The sequence below is a fragment of the Podarcis gaigeae genome, assembly GCF_964106915.1.
Source record: "Podarcis gaigeae genome assembly, chromosome: 4".
Lineage (NCBI taxonomy): Eukaryota > Metazoa > Chordata > Lepidosauria > Squamata > Lacertidae > Podarcis > Podarcis gaigeae.
Window position 1 is genome coordinate 53211990 of NC_139677.1, and position 27568 is coordinate 53239557.

At 38.5% G+C, this 27568-nt stretch overlaps 1 protein-coding gene across 3 annotated transcripts in view; it reads left to right on the plus strand.

The window, feature by feature from the left end:
• Window positions 1–27568, plus strand: part of BRWD1 (bromodomain and WD repeat domain containing 1) — a 42938-nt gene that overhangs the window by 6749 nt on the left and 8621 nt on the right. For 2 of the 3 annotated variants that reach the window (XM_083734741.1, XM_083734742.1), the window contains exons 7-36: window positions 1200–1360; window positions 2190–2411; window positions 3686–3786; window positions 4123–4193; window positions 4635–4735; window positions 6235–6275; window positions 8240–8338; window positions 8966–9116; window positions 9247–9381; window positions 9981–10109; window positions 11280–11505; window positions 12656–12841; window positions 13272–13455; window positions 13793–13886; window positions 14868–15008; window positions 15332–15417; window positions 16221–16413; window positions 17365–17463; window positions 18284–18391; window positions 19286–19410; window positions 19498–19580; window positions 19981–20092; window positions 20677–20738; window positions 21741–21896; window positions 22129–22249; window positions 23302–23427; window positions 24588–24663; window positions 25681–25722; window positions 25902–26036; window positions 27414–27566. In XM_083734741.1, coding sequence (XP_083590867.1) covers window positions 1200–1360; window positions 2190–2411; window positions 3686–3786; window positions 4123–4193; window positions 4635–4735; window positions 6235–6275; window positions 8240–8338; window positions 8966–9116; window positions 9247–9381; window positions 9981–10109; window positions 11280–11505; window positions 12656–12841; window positions 13272–13455; window positions 13793–13886; window positions 14868–15008; window positions 15332–15417; window positions 16221–16413; window positions 17365–17463; window positions 18284–18391; window positions 19286–19410; window positions 19498–19580; window positions 19981–20092; window positions 20677–20738; window positions 21741–21896; window positions 22129–22249; window positions 23302–23427; window positions 24588–24663; window positions 25681–25722; window positions 25902–26036; window positions 27414–27566 — 3719 coding nt within the window. Of the gene's footprint in view, window positions 1–1199; window positions 1361–2189; window positions 2412–3685; window positions 3787–4122; window positions 4194–4634; window positions 4736–6234; window positions 6276–8239; window positions 8339–8965; window positions 9117–9246; window positions 9382–9980; window positions 10110–11279; window positions 11506–12655; window positions 12842–13271; window positions 13456–13792; window positions 13887–14867; window positions 15009–15331; window positions 15418–16220; window positions 16414–17364; window positions 17464–18283; window positions 18392–19285; window positions 19411–19497; window positions 19581–19980; window positions 20093–20676; window positions 20739–21740; window positions 21897–22128; window positions 22250–23301; window positions 23428–24587; window positions 24664–25680; window positions 25723–25901; window positions 26037–27413; window positions 27567–27568 lie in introns of those variants that run through there. The other variant, XR_014563288.1, reaches the window with a different exon arrangement.

Below are 27568 nucleotides of genomic sequence, written 5' to 3' on the forward strand. Positions count from 1 at the left end.
CTATATGTTCACACTAATGCTTATATATTAAAATAGCTGGTGTTAGTTATGCTGAACTTTACTTAAAAGTAAAATAATGGGAGAAGCAACTCCTACAGGGTACAACTCCTACAGCAAGCATTTTGTCCTTTTCCCAGCTGTTTATATCATATTATAATATACTTCTGCAATACCACATAGCCATTTAAGGTGGACAAGCCATTTAAGGTGGACATTCCCCAGAGGCTCATGGAGGACAGCTTTAACACTGGGATGGCTCCTCTCCTCTGACTGGGCAGGCAGGGTCAGATGTAGATGTTTGCTGGAGGATTTCACATTCTCCTGTCTTTTGAGCTTGGCACTGACATAAATCAGTGCCTAATTTCAGCGACTTTCCCCTTATTTTACTTGTTTTTCTTTCTCTTTCAATTTCCCCTTATTTTGAAGCTTCATTCCATTTTTGTTCTGGTGGATTCCCCCCCCCCCCAATTTCAACAGGGGAGGAGGACAAAGGCAGGCTCAGCTGAACCTGGGAGAAAGAGCCACACAGCTCTTTGAGGAAAAGTTCCCCCGAGCCCCAGGCTCTCTAGGGAGCAGGAAAAGCTGCACATCTAGTTGCCGTGGTTCCAGCAGGCTCCTTCTTCCCAGCTGATGTGCATGGCAGTGCAGTAGCAGCAAAGGGCTTCCCGCCTCCCATATCATAGGGGAATACATGCCTCCACAAAGTTTATGCCTTTGCAAGTGAAAGTGAAACATGAGTAGGGATTCCTGAGAAAAGTGGGTAAGGCCTATTGCCTATTTTTAATCATGCCACAGCACACATAAAAAAATAGGTGCATCATGCATGCAGGTGGCCTTTACCACCTAGAAAGAAGGAAAGATGATGGATAAACATTCAGGAATTTTTATTAGTTGAAAAGCTATGAAAGGAGGATATTTGTGATAGCTCAGAGTATATTCCAAATCCTAACCCTAGCATCTCCAGTTCAAAGGATCAAGTGACAGGTGGTTCTGCCATAAGATCACAGATAGTTGCTGTGTCAGTAGACTGGGCTAGATAGACAAATAGTTTGACCTGGTGTAGGGCAGTTTCTTATGTTATTGTTTTGAAGTTTTTTTAGAGTACTCCGACCAGCATAATTACCTTAAATTCAGGTTTACATCGGCATGATGACTTTTGGAAAAATCCTTAATGAATGTTTGACTTATTTCTCTTCTAGTTGAAGTAAATTATGCAAAACAGTTGACCGGATGTACAAGATCCAGTTCTATATTCCAAGGCAACATGTATCAGCATATGAAGATGCACAGAAGAATTCTTGGTCACCTCTCAGCAGTTTACTGTGTGGTATTTGATAGGACTGGACACAGGATATTCACTGTGAGTTTCTGTGCATTCTGAAATTTTGTCCCCTGTAGGAAAAAGTGAACTGTAGCAGAACCGCCCATCTTTGTTAACGTATTTTACATGCATTGAGAGGTAAACAACTACTTCTGTGCCAGTTGTTCGCTTACTCTTTTGGTTACTGCTTTTTGATGTTTGTCCCTTGAAATTATTTATATTTTATTTCTCTAAAATAGATGTGTATTTTTGCTGAATTTATATTCTGTTCTGTTTAGAGTGGTTTTGTGTAGAATGGTCTATAGATGTAATGTTTTTATCTGTTTTTATAATTTTCAGTTTTACCCTGACCCTGGGACCTTACGGTGAAGGCTGGATTTAAAAAACTTACAAAATTAAAAATATTATAATTATTTATACATGTGTAAAGAGAAATTTCTGCTTTTTTGGTGGATAACACTTCTGCTTTTTAAAAGTGGTTTTGCTCTTGAGTTACTGAGCACTCACAAACAGTAATCAGAAATGTAATACATACTTTAGTGTGTTCTGTCACACAGCAATATTTTGGTCTACTTTCCAGTAAAGCAGCATGGTAAACTTCATGAATGATAAATGAATAGAAAAGAAGCACTACAACAAACATTGTCTCTCTTGCTCACTTGTTCTTTGTTTTAGCTAGACTGATTCATAGATGATAATAATCAGCAGTATTGCTACTAATTTTTCTCAACTGAATTTTGGAATTCTTGATGCTTTTGTATGTGGGTCTTTATGGTTGTTTGTTTTGCATATTTGTTTTTAAGTACGTATATTTCAGACTTCTCTAATGTGCCTTTCAGCTTAAAATGTATTTTTTCCCTCTCTTTAGGGGTCAGATGACTGTTTGGTTAAAATTTGGTCCACACACAATGGCCGGTTACTTGCTACACTGAGAGGCCATTCAGCAGAAATCTCTGATATGGCGGTAAACTATGAAAACACAATGATTGCTGCTGGCAGTTGTGATAAAATTATCAGAGTATGGTGCCTCAGAACATGTGCTCCAATTGCTGTTCTGCAAGGACACACAGGATCGATTACATCTTTGCAAGTAAGTTTTTAGTTAGCTGGATGTTGCTTGTTTTTGTGTGAAACGTGCGCTAATGTATGCTCCAATGTTTTTAAAAGTTGAGCCTTTTTCTACTGTACTTTGGACATTAATTTATAAGTTTTATGTAAAATGAGGCAAAAGCTGTTTATCCCACTGTGAATTATTGGAGATTCGGTAAACAACCTGTATTTTGTTTTGCTTGTATCTTCAAATAAAATTATACAGTGGTACCTTGGTTTACGAACTTAATCCATTCCAGAAGTCCATTCTTAAACCAAAGCCGTACTTAAACCGAGGCTCGCTTTCCCTAATGAGGCCTCCCGCCACCGGTGCCCTTCCACCGTTCGTTCAGCTTCCATTTGTAGACCGAGGTAAAGTTCACTAAACGGAACACTACTTCTGGTTTTGTGGAGTTTGTATACTGAATAGTTCGTAAACAGGGCTTTTCTTAAACCAAAGTACCACTGTACTTTTAAACATCGATGAATATAAGTTTGGGAAATCTGAGTGAAATTGTTTGCATATGAGCAGACTGTCAGTTTTTGCAGCGTTCAGTAGTAGATTAGTTTCCTCATAGAAGATTAAATGACAGGAAACTAATGCATATGTTATGCATCAGTTATGCAGCTTCCAGCTCAAAAGCTGTTGGCACAGTGGCAGTGCATGTGTTTTTCCAGGTGTTATAGCACATGTACCTGGTTTTTCCACAACTCCCAGCTGTGTGTATACAGTAGCAGTGACACATGTACTACCGATTGATGTGTAAAGAAGTCCTTTATAGTGGCTGATAATACAAAAGCGTCCATTATGAGACTTAAATAGTCAGTTCTAAGGTACAGTATTCATTGTCTCCTCTTGTACTAGTATTGTATTATCATGGTTTCATTTTTGTTTAGTTTTGCTTTCTGATATTTTGCTCAGTTTTATTCATGCTCAGCTTTATTCAGTCACATTGTACATCATTATACTATGTCTTCTTCTCATAGTATAACATTAGCATTGTATAAATTATGCATGGTGTATGTGTATTAATGCCAAGTAAATATATGTAATAGAAAAGTCTGACAGGTTATCAGTTTATATCATGTTTGCTTTAAGTGAAATTTAACATTTGATGTTCAATAAAAATACTTTTGAATATTTTGTAGAAGATGCATGGAAAGGAAATTTGGCTTAAAAACTGAAAATAAATTTTAGACAGTGAATGTCACTGCATATTGTTATCTTGTTTCCTTTAAGATGCACAGTAACTTTCAATTGGTTTTAACTTACAGTTTAGTCCATTGGCCAAAGACTCAGTGCGCTACATGGCTTCCACAGGTGTTGATGGAACAATTTGCTTCTGGCAATGGGATACCATTTCTATGAAATTCAAGTATGTAACCATCTTTAAGCTCTCATGATGCAAAGCATTTTAGTTCTGTCAGATCAAATTTTATATTGTGACATAGAAAATAAAGTGTGAGCTTCAAAACAGGTAGTAGTCTATTGAGATCCTTTTCTTGAAAATATAAAGCAGTATAGAAATGAAATAAATAATACTGTTGAAGTAAGCAAAATAAAAATGATACTGCAACTGTTCTGCAACATATAGATGCATGAAGAAATTTGAAGCAGGCTTTATTGTTGTATTTTCTAAAATGAATATCTTTGTGGAATTCATTGTACTTTTTAAAAAATGTATTTTTTAAACCTGTTTTTGTTTCTAAAGTAACCGGCCACTGAAATTCACAGAAAAACCTAGACCTGGAGTTCAAATGCTTTGCTCTTCATTTAGTGTTGGTAAGTATACATGCTAACGAAGCAGGTTGTTCTGTCTTCAGTTGAGAAACCATAAATATTTTTATTTTACTTTTGCTAAAGCATGTAAATTAAAAGTATTACTTCTTATAGTGATGGTAACGTAGCTTCTTCATATATTATACAGAATTCAGACTGTATGGTACTTTACAAATTAAAAAGGTTTTAATTGAAATAGAATACCTTTTTAGTTGTTAAGCATTGATGGCTATGCATTCATCATCATCTAGAGATAGACTTTCAGTGTTATAATAAGTAGTTATATTAGTTCTAGAAACAATGGGTTGGGTCCAGATTAAGCTGGTTGAACTTCAGTCCTTTTGCAATCAGTGGGACTTAAGTGCAACTAACCCATTTGAATCCAATCCATATTTTTATAGCTTGCTGCCTGTTAGCATTCTAAACTACTGTTTAATTTTTCAGGTGGGATGTTCTTAGCAACTGGAAGTACTGACCATGTTATCAGAATGTATTACTTTGGTTCTGAAACACCTGAAAAAGTTGCAGAGCTAGAGAGCCATGCTGTAAGTAATTCAGTGTTAAATTTCAATGAACTTCTCTTTTAATTCTATATATATTTACATTGAAAGAAGCTGTTCTAAAATCTGACTGATGCAGACTTAAGACCTGATCTTAAAATCCAGGTTATTGCGGTTGACATAATTAGGAGGTGGAACAAATTGTACTGTTAACAGATTGGTTCTGTTAAAGGTTTTGTGTGAACGTAAAACCCTGATCATAGCACAGTGGCCAGCTTTTATACATTCAGAATCTCAGCTTCATAAGTCAGGAAACGCAAGCTTCATGCACCCATGCATGCAATGGCAGAAAAGCCAGAAAACCAAAGTTTAACTATAGCTTTCCATTGTGTCTGAACCAGGAAACAATGGTTAATTGCTTTTAAACAAGGCAGGATCGGGAAGCCATAATTTAAATTTGGAATATTATGTGTACCACTAAAAGCACCATTTCAAAAAGGATTATTTATTATTTAGTTTTTTAAATGTTTTATAAATATGTATACATTATAATGTTAAAATATTCATAAAGTATTCCACTCTTAAGAGAGGGTACATATTTCATTGTAAAACACATGCAACCATAAGTAACCAGCACTAATCTTAAAACAATAAGCAGAGCACAATATTAGACAGCAAACTTAACAGCATGCAAATACCTGAATGAAGTCTTGACCTGATACTGGAAAAAAATCTAGAGTTGGTGCCACATGAGTCTCAGACAGGAAAGATGCTTTATAGCTTGAGGGCTACCATAGAGAAGGCCTCCTCACATAATGTACAACTTCTAAAGGTGACATGCAAAGGAGAGCCTCCCTGGAAGGTGTTAATACAGGCTGAACAGTGTACTGAGACGCAGTCCAAATTCATTAGTTCCACACCATTTAGGGCTTTATAAATCATCAGCAACACTTTGAAATTAGACCAGAAAAGTATTTGTAGCCAGTGCATTTATTTTAAAATGTGTGTTGTAAGGCCTCTGTATGTCTTCCCACTTAGCAGCCTGGCCCCCATATACTGCAGCAACTGCAGCTTTTGTGTTGTTTTCAAAGGCCGTCCCATGTAGAAAGCATTACAGTAATCCAGTTAATGCAAGGTTACCATTGTGTGGTTCACTGGGGCACAAGAGCAGAAAGTGGTAATTACTCTTGTGCCCAGATTGCAGTTTCCAGACAAATCTGGCTGACCACTTTGGAAAACAGGATGCTGGGGTCAAGTAATGGATATTTGGACTAATGTAACAGGGCTCTTAAATTCTTGGCCCTACTCATAATTCAACTGGAGAATAACCAATTCTTTCGCATACATGGACAGTCCCAATTGTTGGCATCCGTCTGTCCCGGGAGACAGTGGAGTGTGCCTTCGGGGGTGAATTCAAAACACTGGAGAGTTACAGTCCTTCATCTTTAGAATTAATATTCCTTTAATCACAAAACAGTGGAGTGACCTAAGCATTTAATGGGCATTGTTTGCATTCTATTGTAACACAACTTTCTCTCTTGTAGGACAAAGTTGACAGCATTCAGTTTTCTAATAATGATGACAGGTATGTTACACTGAGAGATGCTGAGTGGAAAAACCAGTAAACTGGAGAGTCCTAGCAATACTGTAAAACAGAAAAACAGTTTAGACCAGTATGGAACAGAATTCAAATTGGAGTTGAACTCTCACCAGCCCATCTAGCATGGCCAGGGGTCATGTATAATAAATTTTTGAGCCCAACATCAGGAGTGTACAGGTTTCCCATCTTACAATGCAGACTTACATATAGACTAATGTAGAATTTTTAGTCCATTTCTTTCTCTGCACCAGTTCATAAGAAATTGTCTTATGCTTAACTGGATGTTGCTAAATTCCTGGTTTCTTCACACTGAAGGTTCATTTTTTTCCTTCACAGCATGGTCTGATTTTTACATTATAAATCTTGAGGAATGTTATATTTCAAGACTTTTGGTAGCTTCAAGACAGCATAATTGACCTAATAATGTTCTGGTTAATTGCTATAAATGCCTGATAAATTCCATGAAATGTTTCCCCCCTTTTTGTTCATTTTCCTACAAGTCAAACATAGCAATTTTGGAAGGAAGTAGAGGAGCATGACTTCAATGTCATTCACACAAAGTTACTTTTAGTGTAAGACAGGGTTAGGGAGCCTGTGACCCTCCAGATGTAGAGCTCTAGTTCCCATCTTCCCAGACCATTGTGCTGTGAGGATGGTGCTGATGGGAGATGTAGTGGCACCCACCCTGTGGAACGCCCTCCCACCAGATGTCAAAGAGAAAAACAACTACCAGACTTTTAGAAGACATCTGAAGGCAGCCCTGTTTAGGGAAGGTTTTAATCTTTAACAGGTTATTGTATTTTGGTGTTCTATTGGAAACCACCCAGAGTGGCTGGGGAAACCCAGCCAGATGGGCGGGGTAATAATAATAATAATAATAATAATAATAATAATTAATAATAATAATAAAATTTATAGCCCAGCAAGATCTGGAAGGCCACAGTTTTCCTGCCCTGGTTCAGGAAATAGTATGTGCATTAAGTCTTTTGATCACATATACTAGATTGGTGTAGGAAAGCACTGGATGTGCAGTTCTAAAAAGTCTAGAGATGCACTGTTTGACCTTTATTTAGTGCAGGGGTGAAGAGCCTTGGACATGGGAAGTGAATGCATCCCTCCAGGCCTCTCATCCTTGCAACTCCTTTCAGGCCATACTGTTACCCCAGCAACACTCCATTACCAAACTGTTTTGCACCCTCCTTTAGTGTTTTTGCCAGCAATCGCCATCACTTCCCTCAGTGCAGTAACGTATGAACTTGGTGCTCTTCTCTGACACCCATGCTTAGGTCCCACTCAGGAATTTTCTTTTGCTTGAGAGAAAGAGAAATCACACAAGTGAGATCTTTTGAGTGATTTCGTGGAGCAAGTGGCTTGTTCATCTCTTAATGGGGCGTGGGGTTACCCTTCTCCTGAGAGTTGCCACTGCCAACCTATGAATGAGGATGGAAATAATTTATAAAGTAGTGGATGAGGAAACATCATGGATTAGAAAGACCAGTGGGATTTTTGTGATTATGCCCTCTGGTACAGAAGACTTTCACTTTTTTTTACTGCTTATGGCAGCTGTTTTGGGCTGGTACCCACAACACTCTTATCTATGGGCACCTCAGATTTTTTTACCAAAACCACAGAAAAAGATAATTCATTGATTAGGGTGTTAGGAGGGTGTTGTATACATTTTGTTGTAATACAGCACTCCTTTACTCTGGAATGTGGTGGGGAGTTAGATTCACTTCCAAATTTTCTGATTGCAAAGCTGACACTCTCCTATGTCCTTGAGAAATGTGTTTGAACTGGTTGGAGGCAGCCTTTGGAGAATAGTGTTCTCCAGTCATACCATTTTTGTATATGCAGCATGCATATTTAAAACTTCTGAAAGGTGCCTCTTAAATCTGAACACTATGCTTATCTTTTATATGTCACATAGTATCTTTTAAACTTATGCCAAGGTTCATAAGTGGCAGCAGAGATGGAACAGCCCGAATATGGCGCTTCCAACAAGCTGAGTGGAAGAGTGTTTTGTTGGACATGGCTGACAGGCTATCTGGGTATGTGTAGCGCATTTCATTTATATGGGGTATTAGCATTAAGTGACTATGAAATTTACTATATTATTGTAAAATATAGTTACCTTGTTTAGTCGAATGAAAGCTTCTAAGTAGGGTGGGAGTGTAAAGCTTGTTTTTCTTGAAAAACAGTCATGAGTATGCTTAGCTGCTGTAGTGGTAAAGTGGTATATGTTGCAAGGAAGTTTTAGTCTTTAAACTGCTAGTGTGAAGTAGGAACACCCATCAAAGAAAAGGGAAGAACCACCCGTCTTCTGCTTGCTTACTTTCCTCATTTTCTGGCATCCTTTATGCTAATCTGACACAAGCTTGAAAGTGCTGTTACTGCTTCATTCACTTTCCAGAGCAAGGAGTGCCCATCATTTTCTAGCACACCAGGGTAATTGATGCTGCTGCTCCTGCTCTAAAATGTTTGTTTCAGTCTGACACTTGCGTTTCAAGAAGCTTAAACTTAACTTTTCACTTGAATAGTTTGTTAGATCTCTAGATCAATACTTTGTTTAATTTTTATTTGGCAAACAGATTAAACTTCTACCTTGATTTTGTTAACTTTAAAAAAAAATGTTAAAAATTCTAATGTATTGAAATGGTTTAATTTATTTGAAATAGTGATTTGTGTTCTGAAGAGGACAGATATATGAAGCCTAAAGTGACCATGATAGCTTGGAGTAAAAATGATAAGTTGGTGGTTACTGCTGTGAACAATCATCTGCTGAAAGTGTGGAATTCTTATACTGGGCAGCTTCTTCATGATCTCACAGTAAGCACTGATTCAGAATGTGGCATTTTATATAAACATAGATCAAATATTGTATTCTACGTTCAGTCTTTTAAAATAAGAATTCCAGCTAACTTCAAAAGTAACATCTCTTTCTACTCCTATTCAAAAGGGACATATGGATGAAGTGTTTGTTTTGGAACCCCACCCATTTGATTCCAGGATTATGTTGTCTGCAGGCCATGACGGGAACATTTTTATCTGGGATATAACAAAAGGCATTCAGATAAAACATTATTTTAACTTAGTAAGTATTATTTCTCTTCAAGCAATTACTGTTCTTTTTTCCATTATGTTCAGTATTTATCCACTTGTTTGAACAACTGTGATAAAGAGCTACATAACTTATTGTCTCCTCTACTTATGAATGTGATCCATTTAGTCTGTAAGTAGAGCACTGCTACTGCGTGCATGCAAAACGCAATAGAGTGCTTCTGTGCATGCGTGAACCGCGCGTGGCGAACCCGGAAGTAAACACTTTGCCGCATTCATAACCTGAAAAGCCGCAGTGTGAAGCAAATGTAACACAAGGTATGACCGTAGAATTAAACAGGCCTTGTACAACATTTATTTAAACACTGGCCTTTTGTTATTTGCTATCAGAAGTCTCTTGAATATTGCAGTTGCTTCTAGTTCTAAAATTGGTGTTCTGTTTCCTATTGGTATTTTTTTGCTGTGTGCCAAATTGTAAAATTAAGATATTCATATAGACCAACATAGTGCACTGTAGTAAGTGGCAAGTGCTGCTTGTTGTTCAGGAAGGAGACACTTTCTCTAATGAAACATTTGTCAATTGACTGCTTTAAAAATAGCAAAATACAAAATAAGTTCTGTGTTGTTATTCAGATTGAAGGACAAGGACATGGTGCTGTCTTTGACTGCAAGTTTTCATCAGATGGACAACACTTTGCCTGTACAGATTCTCATGGGCATCTATTGATATTTGGCTTTGGTTGTAGCAAACCTTATGAAAAGGTATTTTTTCAGTCTTTCTCAATTATCATTCCTAGAAAAATTAGTAGTGTTAATAAATGTATCTCATATTCAGCCTTTATTTTTTCTGAGCTTGTTGATTTCTGCTTCATGTGTACTGTATAGTATAGACAATCAGTCTTTAGGCCCAGTTCCAGTGTAACCTTTATTGTTGGGACAGTGGATAAACTTGAGTGCTTCCTTCTCTTCTTGCAAACCTTGCTTGAGAGGTGTCTCTCTGATTTGTTAAATCAATTTCCTGTTCTGTCCAAAACAGGAAGTGGCATTTGAGTGCTGCCTACAAGCCTAGTTTCCAATCCTGCTTTACAGCCATTGATTAATTGATTAAATCACATGTCACTGGTTTGGTTATCTTTAGAAACTGTGGTTTCTAATTGAAATCTGCTTTTAAACTGAGCATATGAACCAGAGTGAAGGGGATGAGGAATTGCTCAAGCTCATTACTTATTTATGCTTCAACAAACCGCAGTGTGTTAAAGCTGCCGAGTTACGTTTGAACCAAGCCTCAGTCAACTAAAGCTTCATTTGATAAATGTGTTAAGATAAAATTTAATCAGAGGGGTTAAGACAAGGGCATGCTAAAAAATAAAGATCATTTTGATTTTTGAATAAAGTACCGAACTGTTGAGGTTTTAGCTAGTCAGTCTGGTATTGTCCCAAACTTAACGAATCCAGTATGTTTCCTCATGCAGAACCTATATTCAGCAGTTCTATACAAAATTGTCACCCTAATTGTTAAAAATACACTGTCTCGTGGGATATTCAGAAAATAATATTCAACTGGGAATTTTGTTAATGGATAACATTGTATTTCATGGAGTTAAAACTTGAAAAAAGGTGCTACGAAAAACAGAATGGAGGAGGAGGTGAACTCCTACTAGGTGTTAGAAACATTGGTTTGGGAAACAACATTGAGTAAACTGTTTTAGCTCAATGAAAATAAGACCTATGAAGACCCTCTGCTTCTGAGGAAGTCCAGTGTGTTTGAAACATGTTGGCTGTTCCTTATAAAACTAATTACAGCATTCTGGCACCAACTGGAGGCCTGCCTCACCCTTCATCCTTCTGGTGTACTCAGTCAGTTTACTATTGTATTTAATGTCGTTTTTCTCCCTGCAAAGTTGATTATATTTAAGCTTTATTTCTTTCTAGATTCCTGATCAGATGTTCTTCCACACTGACTACCGACCACTGATTCGAGATTCTAACAATTATGTCCTAGATGAGCAGACTCAACAGGCTCCTCACCTCATGCCCCCACCATTCTTGGTAGATGTGGATGGAAACCCTCACCCAACAAAATACCAGCGGTTGGTACCAGGAAGAGAGAATTGTGCAGATGAGCATCTGATTCCTCAGCTGGGATATGTAGCAACAAGTATGAATGGCAGTCTTCCACCTCTAACTTTGATCTCATGAAAACACAATACAATCCATACTGTAGTCTTAAGTAGTTATGGTGTTATGTTTAGGGTATGCTATCTTAGTTATGTCTTCAACAAACACTTTTTGGATTTTTTTGTTTTGTATTGTGTAACTTGATCGGTTAACAATATTGTTTCTTAATACTCAGTGCTTGTAGAAATTATATTGAAAAGGAATCAGGTTTTAAAAACAGGCAACTTTATTTGTTGATATCTAAGACAGTATTTCTTAATCATTTACTTGAGATCTAGGGTAGAAAATCAACCAAGATACAAAATTTTCTAGTGCATTATTTTGCTGCAGAAATTTTTCCATTTCCTAAATTCATTAGTAGCAATGAATGGATGCCAATTGAAAATAAATATTAGACAGTGGACAGTTTAACTTCATTGACTAAATACAAGTAAAATCAATATAATAATTGGATCACTCTCTAGGGCAGGTTTCCTCAAACTCAGCTCTCCAGATGTTTTGAGACTACAGTTCCCATCATCCCTGACCACTGGTCCTGCTAGCTAGGGATCATGGGAGTTGTAGGCCAAAAACATCTGGAGGGCTGAATTTGAGGAAGCCCTGCTCTAGGGCGTTGAAGCTTTTCTGATGCAAACTCAAGAAATTCCAGTTCAAAACTCTCTGGAAAACCCATATCACTGCTTGAGATAGTTTTTCAAGTTCTGAAGTAGACACCAATTTAGATTGCTCTCCAAAATTATAAGAAAAAGGGTTAGGTATGGCCAAGGATACTTTCTCCTGGCTTTTTTTTTTAAACTAGTGCATATAAGTTTAAAACTGTGTTTTTGAACTCTGGAATGTAAAAAGCAGCTTGGAGATTCTGGAAGGCACCTTCTGAGCAAGAGTCTTAAGGAGGAAATTGAGAGCTTTTAGCATCTCTAGATCCTAGCCATGGCTGCTAAAGACCTCCATTTCTTATTTATTCATCAGAGTGTTTCAGGATGACTGTGAGAGCAGGCAAAAAATTAACAACATAAAATGTAGAGGATTTTGTATTTTAAGAGATTGGTGAGAATGGGTTCAATATTCTGACAGTTGTTCTTAATTCTGAAATTGCTAAATGTGTGTGCTTTTCATTTAAATTTTGTAAGGTGATGGAGAGGTCGTGGAGCAAGTAATAGGTCAACAAACTGCTGACCAGGAGGAACCGGCTTTGGAACCTAGCATACTTGATGGCATGATTAGACATTTACAGCAACAGCAAGACCAAAGAATTGGTTCAGATCAAGACATGCTTCCACCTGGGCCACAAAATGGAGATGAAGCAGCTAGAAGAGGTCGGTGCTTGCTTTGAAGATTAGAGGGAAATTATAAACTTTTGCTTCTTACTAGTATCTCTGACATAAAACATACTGATGTATCATGAAATCACATTACAGGTCAAAAAGCCAATTTGGGACACCCATCTTGTCTCTCATAAAATGAGAAATATGGCTGTCTCCATAGTGTCATCTCTTTGATATAACTTCCTCCCCTTTGAAACATGACTTGATGCGTATCATTACTGTTTGCTCCACCTTTGGAAGTTACTAATGTCCAGCTAGAATGTGTAGATATTTTGTAGTAAATACATAAATCTCTTGGGTCATCCAGAAGAGTACTTGGTCTGAAACCTACCATTATTCAGTAGAAGACACAACATGCCAAAGCTATTTGCTGCTGGAATGTTTTTACTGCATGTATTTTATGAATATCTCTTTCCTTTAGATTTCCGGAGGCCAAGCTCTGATATCCAGTCCCCTCCTAATATTGGCCTGAGACGTAGTGGTCAAGTTGAAGGTGTGCGCCAGATGCACCAGAATGCTCCAAGGAGTCAGATCGCTACAGAAAGAGACCTCCAGGCTTGGAGACGGAGAGTAGTTGTTCCAGAAGTGACACCCAGTATATTTAGGTGTGCAGGCTTGCTGAACTAAAGATTATTATGGAAGCAAGTTATAAGTATTCATACCTTTAATTGAAGATTTAGGCATTTGAGAAATATTTTTTCACTTGGTTTTACATGCTACTTAGTTTTATTTCTGTTCTGCTTCTCATCCAGTCACTGCTGCCAAAGGCCAGTATTAATTGAAACGCTAGCCTGTCATTTTTACATAGCATAAAACTGGTGTATACATGCATCAGCTTTCCTTCAAACCAGAGTTAGCAACAGAACTGTATACTGTAAGTACTTTACCTTTCACTGATGTGATTCTGCTTTGTCTGACAACCGTTTAAAATGCATTTTTCAGAAATCAAATGGAGTATAGGGTTGCAAAAGGAGAAGAAGAGAAACGCATATATACAATGGAACAAAAAAGGAAGTTATATCATTCATCAGAAAAGGTAGGAAATGTAAAATATAGAATGTCTTATGAGTAACATGAGGGTTCACAGGTTGTTACTCAGAGAAGATATTTGAATGCAATAGAACTGTGTGCAAAGCTTGCTGAGTGACAGAGTTGCAGCAGTGAATGTACAGTGGTACCTTGGGTTACATACGCTTCAGGTTACATACGCTCCAGGTTACAGACTCCACTAACCCAGAAATAGTACCTCGGGTGAAGAACTTTGCTTCAGGATGAGAACAGAAATCGCACGGCAGCAGTGGGAGGCCCCATTAGCTAAAGTGGTGCTTCAGGTTAAGAACAGTTTCAGCTTAGAATCCGTATACATTATTTCCTCAAATCTCTTCTATGCTCTTAAACGACTTCTTCACATTTCAACCAGGAATAAATGTGAGAGTCCCTGTCATCTCCAGTTAGGACTGGGAAGGACCCATATCTAGAACCCTGGAGAGCTGCTGCCAGTCAGAGTAGGCAGTGCTGAGCTAGATGGACCATGGGTCTGATTCTGTCCAAGGCAGCTCCATCTGTTCTAATGTAGATACAATAAAAGCGAAAAGAGATGATAGCACTCAAACACCTGAAGGACTGTTGCATAGGTTGCTTGTTGTTTGCTACCTTAGAGGGCAGGAGTAGATCAAATTGACCTAAGTTACAGGGTAAATTTCAGTTGAATATTGGTAGAAGCCTTTTGACACTGGTTCAGTGGAACCAGATGCCTAGAAGGCTTGTAGGTTCTCCCATGTTAGAGGCCTTCAAGCAAAGGCTGCACAGCCTTCTGTTGGGGGGTGCCCTGACTGGATTTCCTACATGAGCAACTGGCTAGACTAGATAACTACAAAGCCTCCTCTATGATACTGTGAATACTTGAATGTTTTTCAGTTAGAATTTGACAGATTAGGTTCCTTGTATCTCCTTTCCAGTGATTTGTAATGCATACTTCCACCTCTAACTTGGCTCTTCTTTAATGGTCCTAATTCAGAGTGACTCAGAAGATTCACTGATACAATCCAAGAGAAGGCTTTATAGACGCAAATATGCTTCGTATCAAGCACGGAATAAGATTGAACAATCTGATTCTTCTAGTGAAGATGGAGATGGAGGTTCAGGATTCATTGAACAGGTAACTGCTCCGATTTCATGTTAGTAATTAAAACTATCAGAAATTCTGATTTTCATTTGTTTGTTTTCAAAGCCCTAGCTTTTACCAACAAAGGCAGGGTAGATACAATTAGTATCAATTAGATACAATTAGCAGAGCCCCCTTCAGCGCAGATAATAAGTAGGAAGCTGACATTTTAGTGATGCATTTTACTGTGTTGTACTATGTAATCAGTTCTTTCTTAAATATTGTTTTCTTTTGTTGTAGTTTTGTAAATCTTCAACCTCATGGTGATATAAGAGAAAGAATGAACAACTCTAAACATTTTCCCATTTTTAATCTAGGAGGCAGAAGAAAGTGATGGGATGAATTTGTCTTCCCATGAGGAAGAATGGAAGAGTGACAGCAGAACCAACAGTGATAGTTCCAGGTAAAATCGGTTTCAAGTATCAGTTTGTGATGTTTGTGAGCCTTGGCAAAACTACATTTTTCCTTCTGAAAGTAACTTTTATTTGGGGGTGGGAAGATTATTTGTAATACAACTAGATGATGTGCTGGAAATAATGCTGTTTGGTGTTTAGCAGCAAATTAAGGGATGTTGAAAAGTCAAACTTACCAGATTGTTAGATTTTAATTAGTACCTTGCAGTACAGTGGTACCTCTGGTTGCAAACGGGATCCATTCCGGAGCCCCATTCGCAACATGAGCAGAACGCAACCCGCGGGTCGCGATTTGCCACTTCTGCGCATGCGCGTGACATAATTTTGAGCGTCTGCGCATGCGCAAGTGGCAAAACCCAGAAGTAACCCTTTCCAGTACTTCAGGGTCGCTGCGGGACGCAACCTGAAAAGATTTACCCTGAAGCATCTTTAACCCGAGGTATGACAATGACACACCCTCTATACTGGGATGTTTCAGTGTACTCTGGTGGAAAAAGGGAGAGAGAGGCAATCTCTTCTGCAGACTGTGTTCAGAGCTACCAAGAAGAGGGGAGAAATTGCCCCGTCTTTTAGAACTCTGTAGTTCCTCATTGTAGTTTGAATGTTTGAAATTCTACGTACGTGACTTTATAGCGTGCCAGTTACAGAACTACTGTTGAAATTAACATTAACAGTCAGCTCTGAATAATATCCAACAAACTTTAAAACTAATTGAAGTGCAGTCAGTTCTGAGCTAGTAGAGATCTTTAACTTGGCTGTGTGTGTTTCCCCTCCCCCTCTTCCCCCCGCTCAGTGACTCTTCAAGTGAATATTCTGATTGGATTGCTGATGCAGGGATTAACCTGCAGCCTCCTGTAAGAAGCTCTCGGTGCCAAACTATTAAATACTGTAGTTCTTCTGAAGATGAAGTACCACTAGGAAAAATGTCTACACGAAAGAGAAAGAAAAAAAGACGGAAAAAATACAAACCAAAACAGCACGAGGAGGTAGTGATTCTGGTTTTTGTCAGTTAATGTGATTTAGATTTTTTCCCATGCTTTGAAGACATTCTAAAAATTATTAGTGTATTTTTATGAACAGAAGAGCACAGGAGCATTGCAATCCATGACATGAACATTGTAATGTCCTTGTTGGTTCATAATGCTATTCCAAACCATGGCTTAGCTTGAACAAGGAAACATGCTTAAAGGTAATTGCAGCCCTATTTAAAGTGGACCTAGCCACAGTGATACAAACTTTGGTTACAGCCAGGTAACACTGCTGCAGGGATGAGGATCCTGCGGCTCTCCAGATGTCATTGGAGTCTTCCCATCAGCCTTAGCCAGATTGGCAAATAGTGAGGGTTGTTGGGGTTAAGTCCAGCAACAAGTTGGTTTGGAAAATTTACCTAGTGCAGAATGATGCAGCCAGAGCACTTGTGGGAGCTGGACCTTGATATCTTATAAGACCTATTCTGTATCAGTTGGCTGTCTGTTCATTTCTGGGACCAATTCAAGAAGCAGCTTTTCATCTTCTAAGTTCTAAATGATTTAAGACAACATTATCTGAAGTGTCACCTACATCTGTAAGAGCCTGCCTAAGCATTAAAATCAGGAGACCGTGCTTTCTGGTCTGCCTTTGAGACCTGTTGGATGGATGGAATAGAAAGGTTAGGGCTTGCCCTGCACCTTTGGCACTCCCTCTTCAGGGATTTGCAAATGACCTCATCTCTGTAAAAGCTCTGAAGTCTCCTTTATTCAAGGCTGTTTTTGGCTGAATTGTGCCGTACTTGGGGGAGGGGGGAATAATTAGCTGCTTAAGGGGGTTTGTGTTTTGTTTTATTTTCATGTGACTTAGAAATGTAAGCTGCCTTGATAGACAGATTAAAAACCTTTTAAATAAATTAGCAGTCATAACGCTGTGTTATAATTTGGGTAATCCTTTATAATGATACACAGGTGAATGCACCCCAGCAGTCCTGGGAAGTTCAGCCTCCTGACTGGATAACAGATGTCAGACTCCGAAGGTCTCCTTTTGTTCCACAAATGGGTGATGAGGTAAGGAAATTTACAGTGAATCTAAGCTTGATCTGGTAAAAGTAGCATAGCTAGCCTCAGTCCTGTGATTTGCTATGTCTTGGAAAAGTAGCCATCATCTGCAAGTAGCAAGCTATGTTGTGCTGGTGCTCTCTTGTAAGGATTCTTTAGCTTTTAAAACTACAAGGAGGAGGAGCCGCCTAAAAACAAAAGCAGAAAACAAGCTTGGATTGGGTACTAGCATGTCAGGCCACATGCCCAGCTTTCCCCATTCTGTCTTAAAAGGTTTCTGGACCTTGAGGCAGAAGTGATGTGACTTGTTTGCATGTACAGTGGTACCTCGGATTAAGTACTTAATTCGTTCCAGAGGTCCGTACTTAACCTGAAATTGTTCTTAACCTGAAGCACCACTTTAGCTAATGGGGCCTCCTGCTGCTGCTGCGGCGCCGGAGCATGTTTTCTGTTCTCATCCTGAAGCAAAGTTCTTAACCCGAGGTACTATTTCTGGGTTAGCGGAGTCTGTAACCTGAAGCGTATGTAACCCGAGGTACCACTGTACAGCTGATGTGAATAGCAGCATATCATAATTGGTTCTTGTGCTCAGCTTTATGCTGTGAATAGAAGGATAGTGTAGGAGTGGCTGGTTTCCTTTTCCCTCTTTCCATTCGACTTGGATGACTGTGCAGTTTTGGCATGGGGGAATTGGTGAGTGAAACAGCCAGTGGGTAGCCAACCCCCTGTTAATGTAGCTAGCCTTGCAAGTAAATAAATAGAGAAAATGTTTCTCAGTTAAATTAATTTTGAATTTCATTCACTGATTTAAAAAAATCATTTTTGTTAGGCGATATATTTTCGACAAGGCCATGAAGCCTACCTTGAAGCAGTGAGGAAAAGCAATATTTGTCAACTGAATCCTCAGAAGGAACCATGGAGAAAAATGGTTCTTAGGGTAAGACTGGTTCAGCATGGGGATTTGCATGCTACAAAGTACTTTACAATTCTTCTCATTGGTCCCTTAAAGGAACCAGTAAAGTAGGCAAGGATGAGGCAGAGGTGAGCCTAGTGAACTTCATACATGAGTTGTAGAGCACATTGAATATTGTTTACAGTTCTGGTCACCTCACTTTAAAAAAGACAATGTAGAGCGAGAAAAGGCCCAGAAAAGGGCAACCAGATGGATCAAGGGAGATGATAATGTATATTTTAAAATCAATATAGGGAAAGTTTGATTAGGATCCAAAGAACCACAAGCAGAAAGGAAATGGCGTGCAAGGTGTAAAATAGTCCTTCCATAAGTGGAAAACACCCTGCTGCACCTTTGGATTTAATATAATCTCTGCCTTCAATTTTCCCCTGAAGTACATTTATCTTAATCTGTTCATTTATAGAAACAGAATTATGCCTGTGCTTTTGAATTGGCCAGTGTAGCAAAAGATTGACCCTTAGAAAGCTTAAGCACTTGGAAATGACTACAGGTTACATAGTGTTTTGCTTCTAGGATTGGGGCTTTTCATGCAGAAGGTCGGTTTCAGTCCCTGAGATCTTCACGTAGGGCTGGGAGAGAATTCTAGAGAGCCACTGCCAGTCCTTGTAGATAGTAGTGAGCTAGAGGGTATGACTCTGTTCCTATGATTTGAGTTTTGAATAAGTTGCCCATTGGGAAATCTAGTAACATATACCTATCAAAAATCTAAACTTTGGGTTGTTTTTTTGTAAGGTTATGATCTGTCTTAAGTTTGTGTTATGCCCATTGCTGCTGGACTTTGTTTCTATTCACACTTCATATACTGTGAATAATTGCACTATTATTAATGGGATTCTTTATTATATGTCCATCTGCTAGGAACAAGAATTGGTAAAAATTGTTGGGATACATTATGAAGTTGGGCCTCCTACACTATGCTGCCTTAAGCTTACCCTTATGGATCATATTACAGGACAGCTTCTAGACAAATCATTTTCCCTCAAGTATGTATTTTTTTCCCTTTTTAAAAAAATGCATAATGCAGATAGTCTGTATACATTTGAAGACTAAGTTTTATTTTTTTCTCCTAGATACCATGATATGCCAGATGTTATTGACTTCCTTGTGTTAAGTCAGTTCCATGATGAAGCACGGCAAAGGAACTGGCAACCTAGTAAGTAATACTGACGTACCCATGTGCCACCAAGCACTGCAACTAGGAAAAAATGAAAGACAATTTAGAACGATTCGCTAGCTGAATCATGGGGTGGTTTGTTGTTATAATTCTAAGTTATTTCTTTATAACTGATAGGAATCAAATTTTAATGTTACAGGATCAATGATTTTTCAAACCTTGCAGTAGTGTTTGAATTCAAGAACTGTTATAGATAATGTTGATAGTCTACAGATTAAACCTGTGTTGGATCATGTGACTGTCTTATTGTGTTGTGACCATTTGTATAGTGAATGAAACACAGTATTTTAATAGTCACATGTTGCATGTGCAATCCTAGACTAGTTTTTTAAAAAGTTAATGCGGAAGAACTGTATAGCATCTCATGTCTTTCCTACAGATGATCGCTTTCGTTCAATTATTGATGATGCCTGGTGGTTTGGAACAGTCTTGAGCCAAGAGCCATATCAGCCGCAATACCCAGACAGCCCTTTTCAGTGTTACAGTGTTAAGTATGTGTTTTTAGCATGGTTACTTGAGTTTGATATCGAAGGTTGCCTTAAAAACAAAAGAGCATTCGTACCTTAACTACTGTTAGTAATCTTTCGAAGGCATGCCAGTGTTTATAATGAACCTAAAGAGGAGGAGGAAAATGGACTCTTCCTTTTCTTCTTTGGCTTTTGCGTTGAGCAAGAATGTAGATGCAGAGGCAGGCCACAACGCCAGCTTCCCAGCAGCAGTGTCACTGTCACTTATTAAGAGGTCTTGGAGGTTGGGGCTGTGCACGTATATCAGCAGAGCTCACCCAGTGCTCCCACCAGTGCATCTGCACTGATGTTTGTATGGAGCATGTAAGAGAAAAGGATTGTGACTCTCTGAAGTTAAGAGTGGGAGGGTGCGGAGCAACATAAACAGAGAATTTTAAATATATTTTGTTGTTCCCTTTCTGTAATTCTTTCACCATGAGCAAGTTTCCTAAAATATTTTACCTTAAAATATAACATCAAGTCTGATCATTACTGGGGATTCTTTCTGTTTGAAAATACCTTTACATATCTTTAAAATTTATTTTATTTTTGCTTATTTTTTTAAATAGATGGGACAATGGTGAAACTGAAAGACTTAGCCCATGGGACATGGAGCCTATTCCAGACAATGGTATACAAAAATCAGATGATGTCATTTTTTCTTGTTGAACAGACAGACAATAAATGGGTTAGGAGGTCAATAAACAATTGTGGGCTTGTGGGCTTTTGTTCTTCTCCTACTACCCTTCAGGGAACTAGATGTGAGGGTTGGGCATTGCTAGTTTTTCAGAAACCAGTGATTGAGATTCATGGGTGCACCAGACACTTGTGGGCCTTTTCGTCCCTGGGAGAGGGTAATCTACAAAGTTATGCAGTGATGAGCCTGAAAACAAATGACTGCATGAGTTTGCTGTGCTTGCAGGTATATTGTCACTAGATCTGGCTAGTAGATTTTGTGAAGGATCACTACTTGTCAGCATGTGTGCTTATTCCCCGATCTACAGGCAGGAAGATTTCCTGTCTAAACTAAAGATTGGCATATTTGCTCAAGATGGAGCTCCACCAGTAGTTATGCTTTGCAATTATTTAGCAGTTAAGCAGGTTTTAATAGCCAGATTTATTATACATAGGCTAGAGCAGGATTAGGATTTTACCCCAGGACATATAATGCCACGGGGGTCGAATTAATTCGATCAGTGGGCCAAATTAGGCCCCCGAAACAGACTTTGGACATGCCTGGGCTAGAGTTTTGGAGCAACCAAGCCCTGGTTTTACCTTATTTTACTTAACTAAGTAACAAATAATTGGACACTGATGTGTTGCCTTGCCCTTTAAGCAAGTGGGCAGCTTACATTTTAGCTGTTGCCTCTATACTGTACCTAGTCTTAAAACAAAGGACCCGTTGGAAATATTTCCAGAACTCCAGATCTAGTTTGGACACCTCTCTTAAGGGGATTGATGTTGATAGATCTGAACCTGAATATTCAGTGAACAAAAATCAAACTTACATTATTGTCACGTGCCTGGCTACCTCTGACTTTAAATGTTTATATCATAAGAAGTGTAATTTAATGAACTTACTGCATTTTGTTTTGTTCACCTAATGTCTCCTGTATTGCTTGAAAATAACTAGTTGATCAGCCTGTGGAACTGGGAGCTAGTGTTTCTGTGACTGCTGAAGAGATGGCAAAATTATTATACAAACCTCAAAAGGGAGAATGGCAGGGGAAATCCCAGAGTGAAGAATGTGAACGGATTATCCGTGGAATTGATCAGCTTTTGACACTAGGTATGTATCTAGAAATCTGGTACCTTTCCCCCAATCATGTTTGTGTAGTGGATTACTACTACTGTTTACTAGTACTGCAAATACTCAGACTGTGTTCCTGTCTGACAAGTTTTCTAAAAGGTTGCTTAATCTGTTTTTAATTTCTGAAGGACTGTATGTAAATCTGTGATGTATGTAAATTGAATACATTACTTCAGATGCTTCAACTGTTGTTGTTATTTATTTATTACAGATATTTCAGCAGCATTTGCTGGCCCAGTTGATCTGAATAGGTATCCAAAGTACAGTACAGTGATAGCTTATCCAACAGACCTTTGGACTATCAGAATGAGACTTGTCAACAGGTTTTACAGGTTGGTCTGAGACTGCACTAGAAGGATGATAGCATATCCGTCTTATAAAATTGCTGAAAAGTTAAGCCAGATGTAATATTGCATATTTTGGAAATCCTTGGTACGCTCCTTTGCTGAGGTACAGTTCAGATGAGGTAACATTATAACTTCAATAGGAATTGGATGTTTACTACCCTTAAAATATGGCAGACTTTTGGTTTAGCTGCAATACCACAGTTTCCAATATTTCTAAATAGCTTTTAGTTACCTACGCATTTAGAATTTAGCATAATATACGTAGTTCACCTCTTACGCAAGGGTTGGGTTCTGGAGGTCCAAGTGCATGCGTGAAAACAGGTAAAGCCAGGAAGCCCTGGTAAAGGGCTCTCTGCAAGGTGGATGGCTTCCCTGGCCTTGGGAAAGTGATGCAAGTGCTCTAGGACTCTGCAAGAACCCTTGCTCCTCCTTCCTAAAGCCAGGTAAGCCTGCAGTCACAGAATTGTGTGGGATAGATGGGGGAAGGGGAAACACGGAGAGTGGGTTTCCCCTTCATTCATTCATTCCCTACCCACCCATGCAAAGCTGTGATTGCGTAAGATGCAGGTTACCTAAATACAGATGCCTGACTGGATCTTTCCTTTCTAACACAGTGAGAAATAAGCTGTACATGGGAGGGATTTTCTGGTGGCTTGAGTAAAGATAGGGTCACAGTTGTACTATCAAGAAATAGTGGATACAGAATATGTAACTGTGATAAAAGTAAGCGCAGGGTAGGTGGTGATGGAAATGGGAAATAATACCTTCAGGAGGTTTAAAAGTGTGAAGTGTGAATTACACTGATGCACTTTTGCATGAAATGATCATTGTTAAAGAAATTACTATTCTACTGACATGAACATAGAGTATGTCTCGATTCAGCAAGAATAGGAGCTTGTTAAAACTCCATGATAAATGAAAAGCAATATTTTTTCCACTTAAACATTTCCAGTTTTAGTGACTGAACATTTCCAGATCTAGTTGTTATATGATATTTTTCTCCTGATTAAAACTAATCTGTTTACTATTAAACACAGGAGGCTTTCTGCATTGATTTGGGAAGTAAGATGTCTTGAGAGCAATGCTCGGACCTTCAATGTGCCCAACAGCACTATTGCTAAATCTGCTCAGAAAATCACAGATCAACTCTTAGAATTCATTAGGTAAGCAATATTTCAGGATGAAATATTTTTGGTTTTTTGTTGCTTAAAAGGAAATCAGAATTGTCTTACTTCTGGTCATTGTTTATGACCGTGGTTTACATGTCAGTGTTCAGATTTTTATTTTTTTTTGAAAATAATATTTATTAAAGTTTTACAAGTTACAAAAAGAAAAAGTAAAATCACCATATTAAACAAAAACAAAACAGAATAGATACAGTATTCACAGAAGGCTCTTGTCTTCTGTAAACAAGAAGAGGAAGGGAAACAATTTTTATTTTATTTTTTGCTTTTGCTTTTTTCAAATTTTTCCTGGTGAATTAGCCACACAGCCATTTTTGGATTCAAGTTGCTTTAGCTGCCCAATCAGGAAACCTCTGATTATTTTGAATGTTCCTCTTTTCTCTCTTGCCATCTTCTCAGCTTCATTTTCCTGCCAGCTGGGCCCACTCCTTCTCTGTCTATTGTGTGTGTTAATTGCTTCATTCTTCTTTTGTCATTCTCTTTCCATTGCCTTTTCTCTTTATGGCATCTTTCTTCCTTTTCACTTTCTATCCTCTGGTAGGTCCCAGCTGTGGCTGTGTGGCTAGTTTGCCATGAAAATGGAACGTTGGTCACCATGAAGGGGGCTTTTCTGACAGACAACATCACACAGCCATGCTGCAGCCTGTAGTCATTTGCTCACTGGGGCTACACAGGTCTGAAACACAAATATAAGACAAATAACAGTACCTATTTTTCTGGTGCTGTGGTCCAATTCTAGAGGTATATTAACTGAGAAGATATTTGGGGCTTGGCCAGAACAGAAACTGAGAAGACTGTGAGAGGGAAGGAGTAGTCATCTTTAAAATAAATCAGAGGTTTTCTGTGAGGACTCCTAGAACAACATGAACCCAGCAGTGGTTGCTGTGTTATGTACAAGAAAAGGCCCATTCCATTCTTTTGTAGATCCTTTGCCACCTCCTATACTATTTCAAAGAGTCCCTGAACCCTCTGAAGTAGATTCATGGGTGTGTACAGGGGACTGCACACAGAAAGGGAAATCTGCTAAAATCACCCTGTTTTTCATTCAAGAAGCCTCTAAGGGCATTAAAGAAATTTCCACAAGTGAAGGCAACAGAACATGGTACAACCTATTGTAACATTACATTTTTATTTTCCAGGAATCCAGATTGTACAGATATTTTTGAGTTGTGCATTGCAACTAACAATGGGGACAGCATTGATCCTGATTATCTGGTAATAAAACCTTATTTTTACCGTGCCTATATAACTGCTAGCTCTTCCCACTTCAGTGCTATTTTATTAAGCCCTGTCTTTTCCCTTCACCCTATTAATAATAGGAGAGTAGGCTCAAAGTTGTAAGTTCATTGAACAGCGGGGTGGTGTCTGGCGCATTTTCTCTAAATGACAACTTAAGACCCCAAACCATTGAGTAGAGCTTTCTAACAAAATGTTGCTGTGTAGAGTTCTATTCCAGTTACTTCTATTCAACTGCTTCCCTACAATAGTTGGATAGCATTTTTGTGGGATGGGAAGGAATGAGTATGTGGATCTGCTGGTGTCCAATCCAGCTACATTAAAATATTGTATGAGCAGTTCTCACTTCTGTATCTGGGGACATAAATTCTCAGTATGAACCTGAAAGTGTCCTATCTAAACAATGTGGTTCTCTATCTTTTTTTTATCTCTGCTGTGTCATGCCCCCCACCCCATCAGTTAACATTCTGTGGTCATGGGGTCGTCATTGGGGTTTCTGCCTCCCTTGCCTTGCCTTGCCTTAGGTTTTCCCAACAAAGACTTTATACCTTGAGGGAGTTCCCTCTTAGGTGGTGGTGGTGGTGGTGTTTTGTAAAGATTTGTTTATATTCTGGCAACCTCCAGAGTCTGATGGTGAGTAGTTTGGGATAGAAAAGCACAGGAGCAAATACATCTGAATCAGTATTGGAAGGAACGCTCTTGATCAGGGATAGGCAACCTAAGGCCCATGGACTGGATCTAGCCCAATCGCTTTCTCAATCCGACCTGTGGATGGTCCAGGAATCAGCTTGTTTTTACATGAGTAGAATGTGTCCTTTTATTTAAAATGCATCTCTGGGTAATTTGTGGGGCATAGGAATTCGTTCATTTCCACCCCCACCCCCCCAAAAAAATATAGTCTGGCCCACCACATGGTCTGAGGGACGGTGGACCGGCCACGGCTGAAAATTCTTGCTGACCCCTGCTCTTGATGAACATTTCTGGTCTGTTTTGTAGGATGATGAAGAGACCGATGTTCCCAGAGCACCTTTGAGAAGAGTAAGTCTGTTTACCTTGACAACAACCTTTGCCCAATCTGTGAGATAGTAGCAGGATTTTTCCATAATACTCCTACATTGTACAGATGAATTCTAAATCCTGTGTCCCAGTCTATCCTAAAGGTTTGGCAGTCAATTCTTCCATTCTACATTTAGAAATACTGTATTTCTGTTTTAAAGAGTCGGGGCTTGAAGAGGAGACTCAGCTATGATGAAAACACTTGGAAGAAGCAATGTATGGAACTTGTTAATCTAATTTTCCAGTGTGAAGATTCTGAGCCATTTAGACAACCTGTCGACCTGGATCAATACCCTGTAAGTTCATATCATTATCATCGTCAGTATCATTCACATTCATTTCATATTGCATTTCCAGCATCCAGTGTTATTTCATATTACTATGAAAAGAAATGGGCAAGAGTTTTCTTGAGTAGCTTAGGACTCCAATGTCAAATAGTTGCAGAACTATTTCCAGGGTTCTAACTGTTAAAGTGGCAGGTGGTCCTACCTAGCCAATTCCAAATCAGTCAGGTGGAATAGTGACTACCTGTGGCTTTATGTTAACAGTGACAATAAAGTAAAATAGAATTTGTGTTCAACATATAAGCAGGCTTTGAAATCCCAATCTTATTTATTCTGAGTACTGGAAGGCCTTGAGTATTTCATGGACAATGATTAATGTCAGTTTTGGATGATTATTGATTTAAAATATATCCTGCTTGCTTCAATATATCAATAAAATTAAAACAATTATAACACAAAGCAAAACCACACTAAACCAGCAAAATTAATTGAGAGAGAATAAAGACAGCATTAAAACAATTCATTTAAAACAATCATACCTCAAAAGTCTTACTGAAAATGAAGATTTTAGTACTTTAGTGGAAGGCCATTAGAATGAGCTCAAGAGGGACGGAACTTAATAGCTTGGGTGCAGCCATTAGGAAGGCCCTCTGTGTGATTCAAACAAGATGTGTGTTGAGACATATGAGAGGATCTCTGTTGAAGGTCATGTTAGGCAGGCAGGTTTATACAGGAAAAAGCATAATTACTCTGATTTAACCTTATCATAATCAAAAGTAGACACACTAAAATCTATGGGGTCAACACTGAATGTGATTCAACCCATTGGGAATATTAATTTCCAGGCCTGTCTAGGCCCGCTAATGTTTTTAAATGTTTACAGTGTTCCTTCAGATATTCTACAAAATTAGTCCATTCTTTTTGTCCTAGGCCTAGAATAGCACTGGTGATATAGTTAGGATAAAATTTGTAATAAGGGAGATGAATAAATTAGATAAAGATATAAAGACACAGAAAAGATAATAGGTAATGATGGGAAACCGGGGATGGGGGGAGGTCTGAGGATTGAGAACCTCCAAAAGATAATGTTTTGTTGTGTTGATATGAATGTAAAATGTAAGCAAAAAAAATCCTTAAAATAGTTTAAAAGGGAATATTGCTTTCCAAGTCTATGTTCAAGATGCTTGGCCAAAGTTGACAAATATAGTTGCTTCTTTTCAGTCCCTAGGAAAATGTATGTTAAAGTCACTGGGATCATTTAGCACAAAGTGTGCTCCTTTTTTGTTTTGTTTTGTTTTAAATGGATTTCAGGTTTACATATCTGTATAAGAAACTTCACCCCATTCCCCACATCTTAAATAATGGAGTTATTTGGATGTCTTTATTTAGGACTACCGGGAAATTATAGACACACCGATGGACTTTGGGACTGTGAAGGAGACATTAGAAGCTGGGAACTATGACACTCCAATGGAACTTTGCAAAGATATTAGATTAGTATTTAGCAATGCTAAAGCATACACTCCAAACAAAAGATCCAAGGT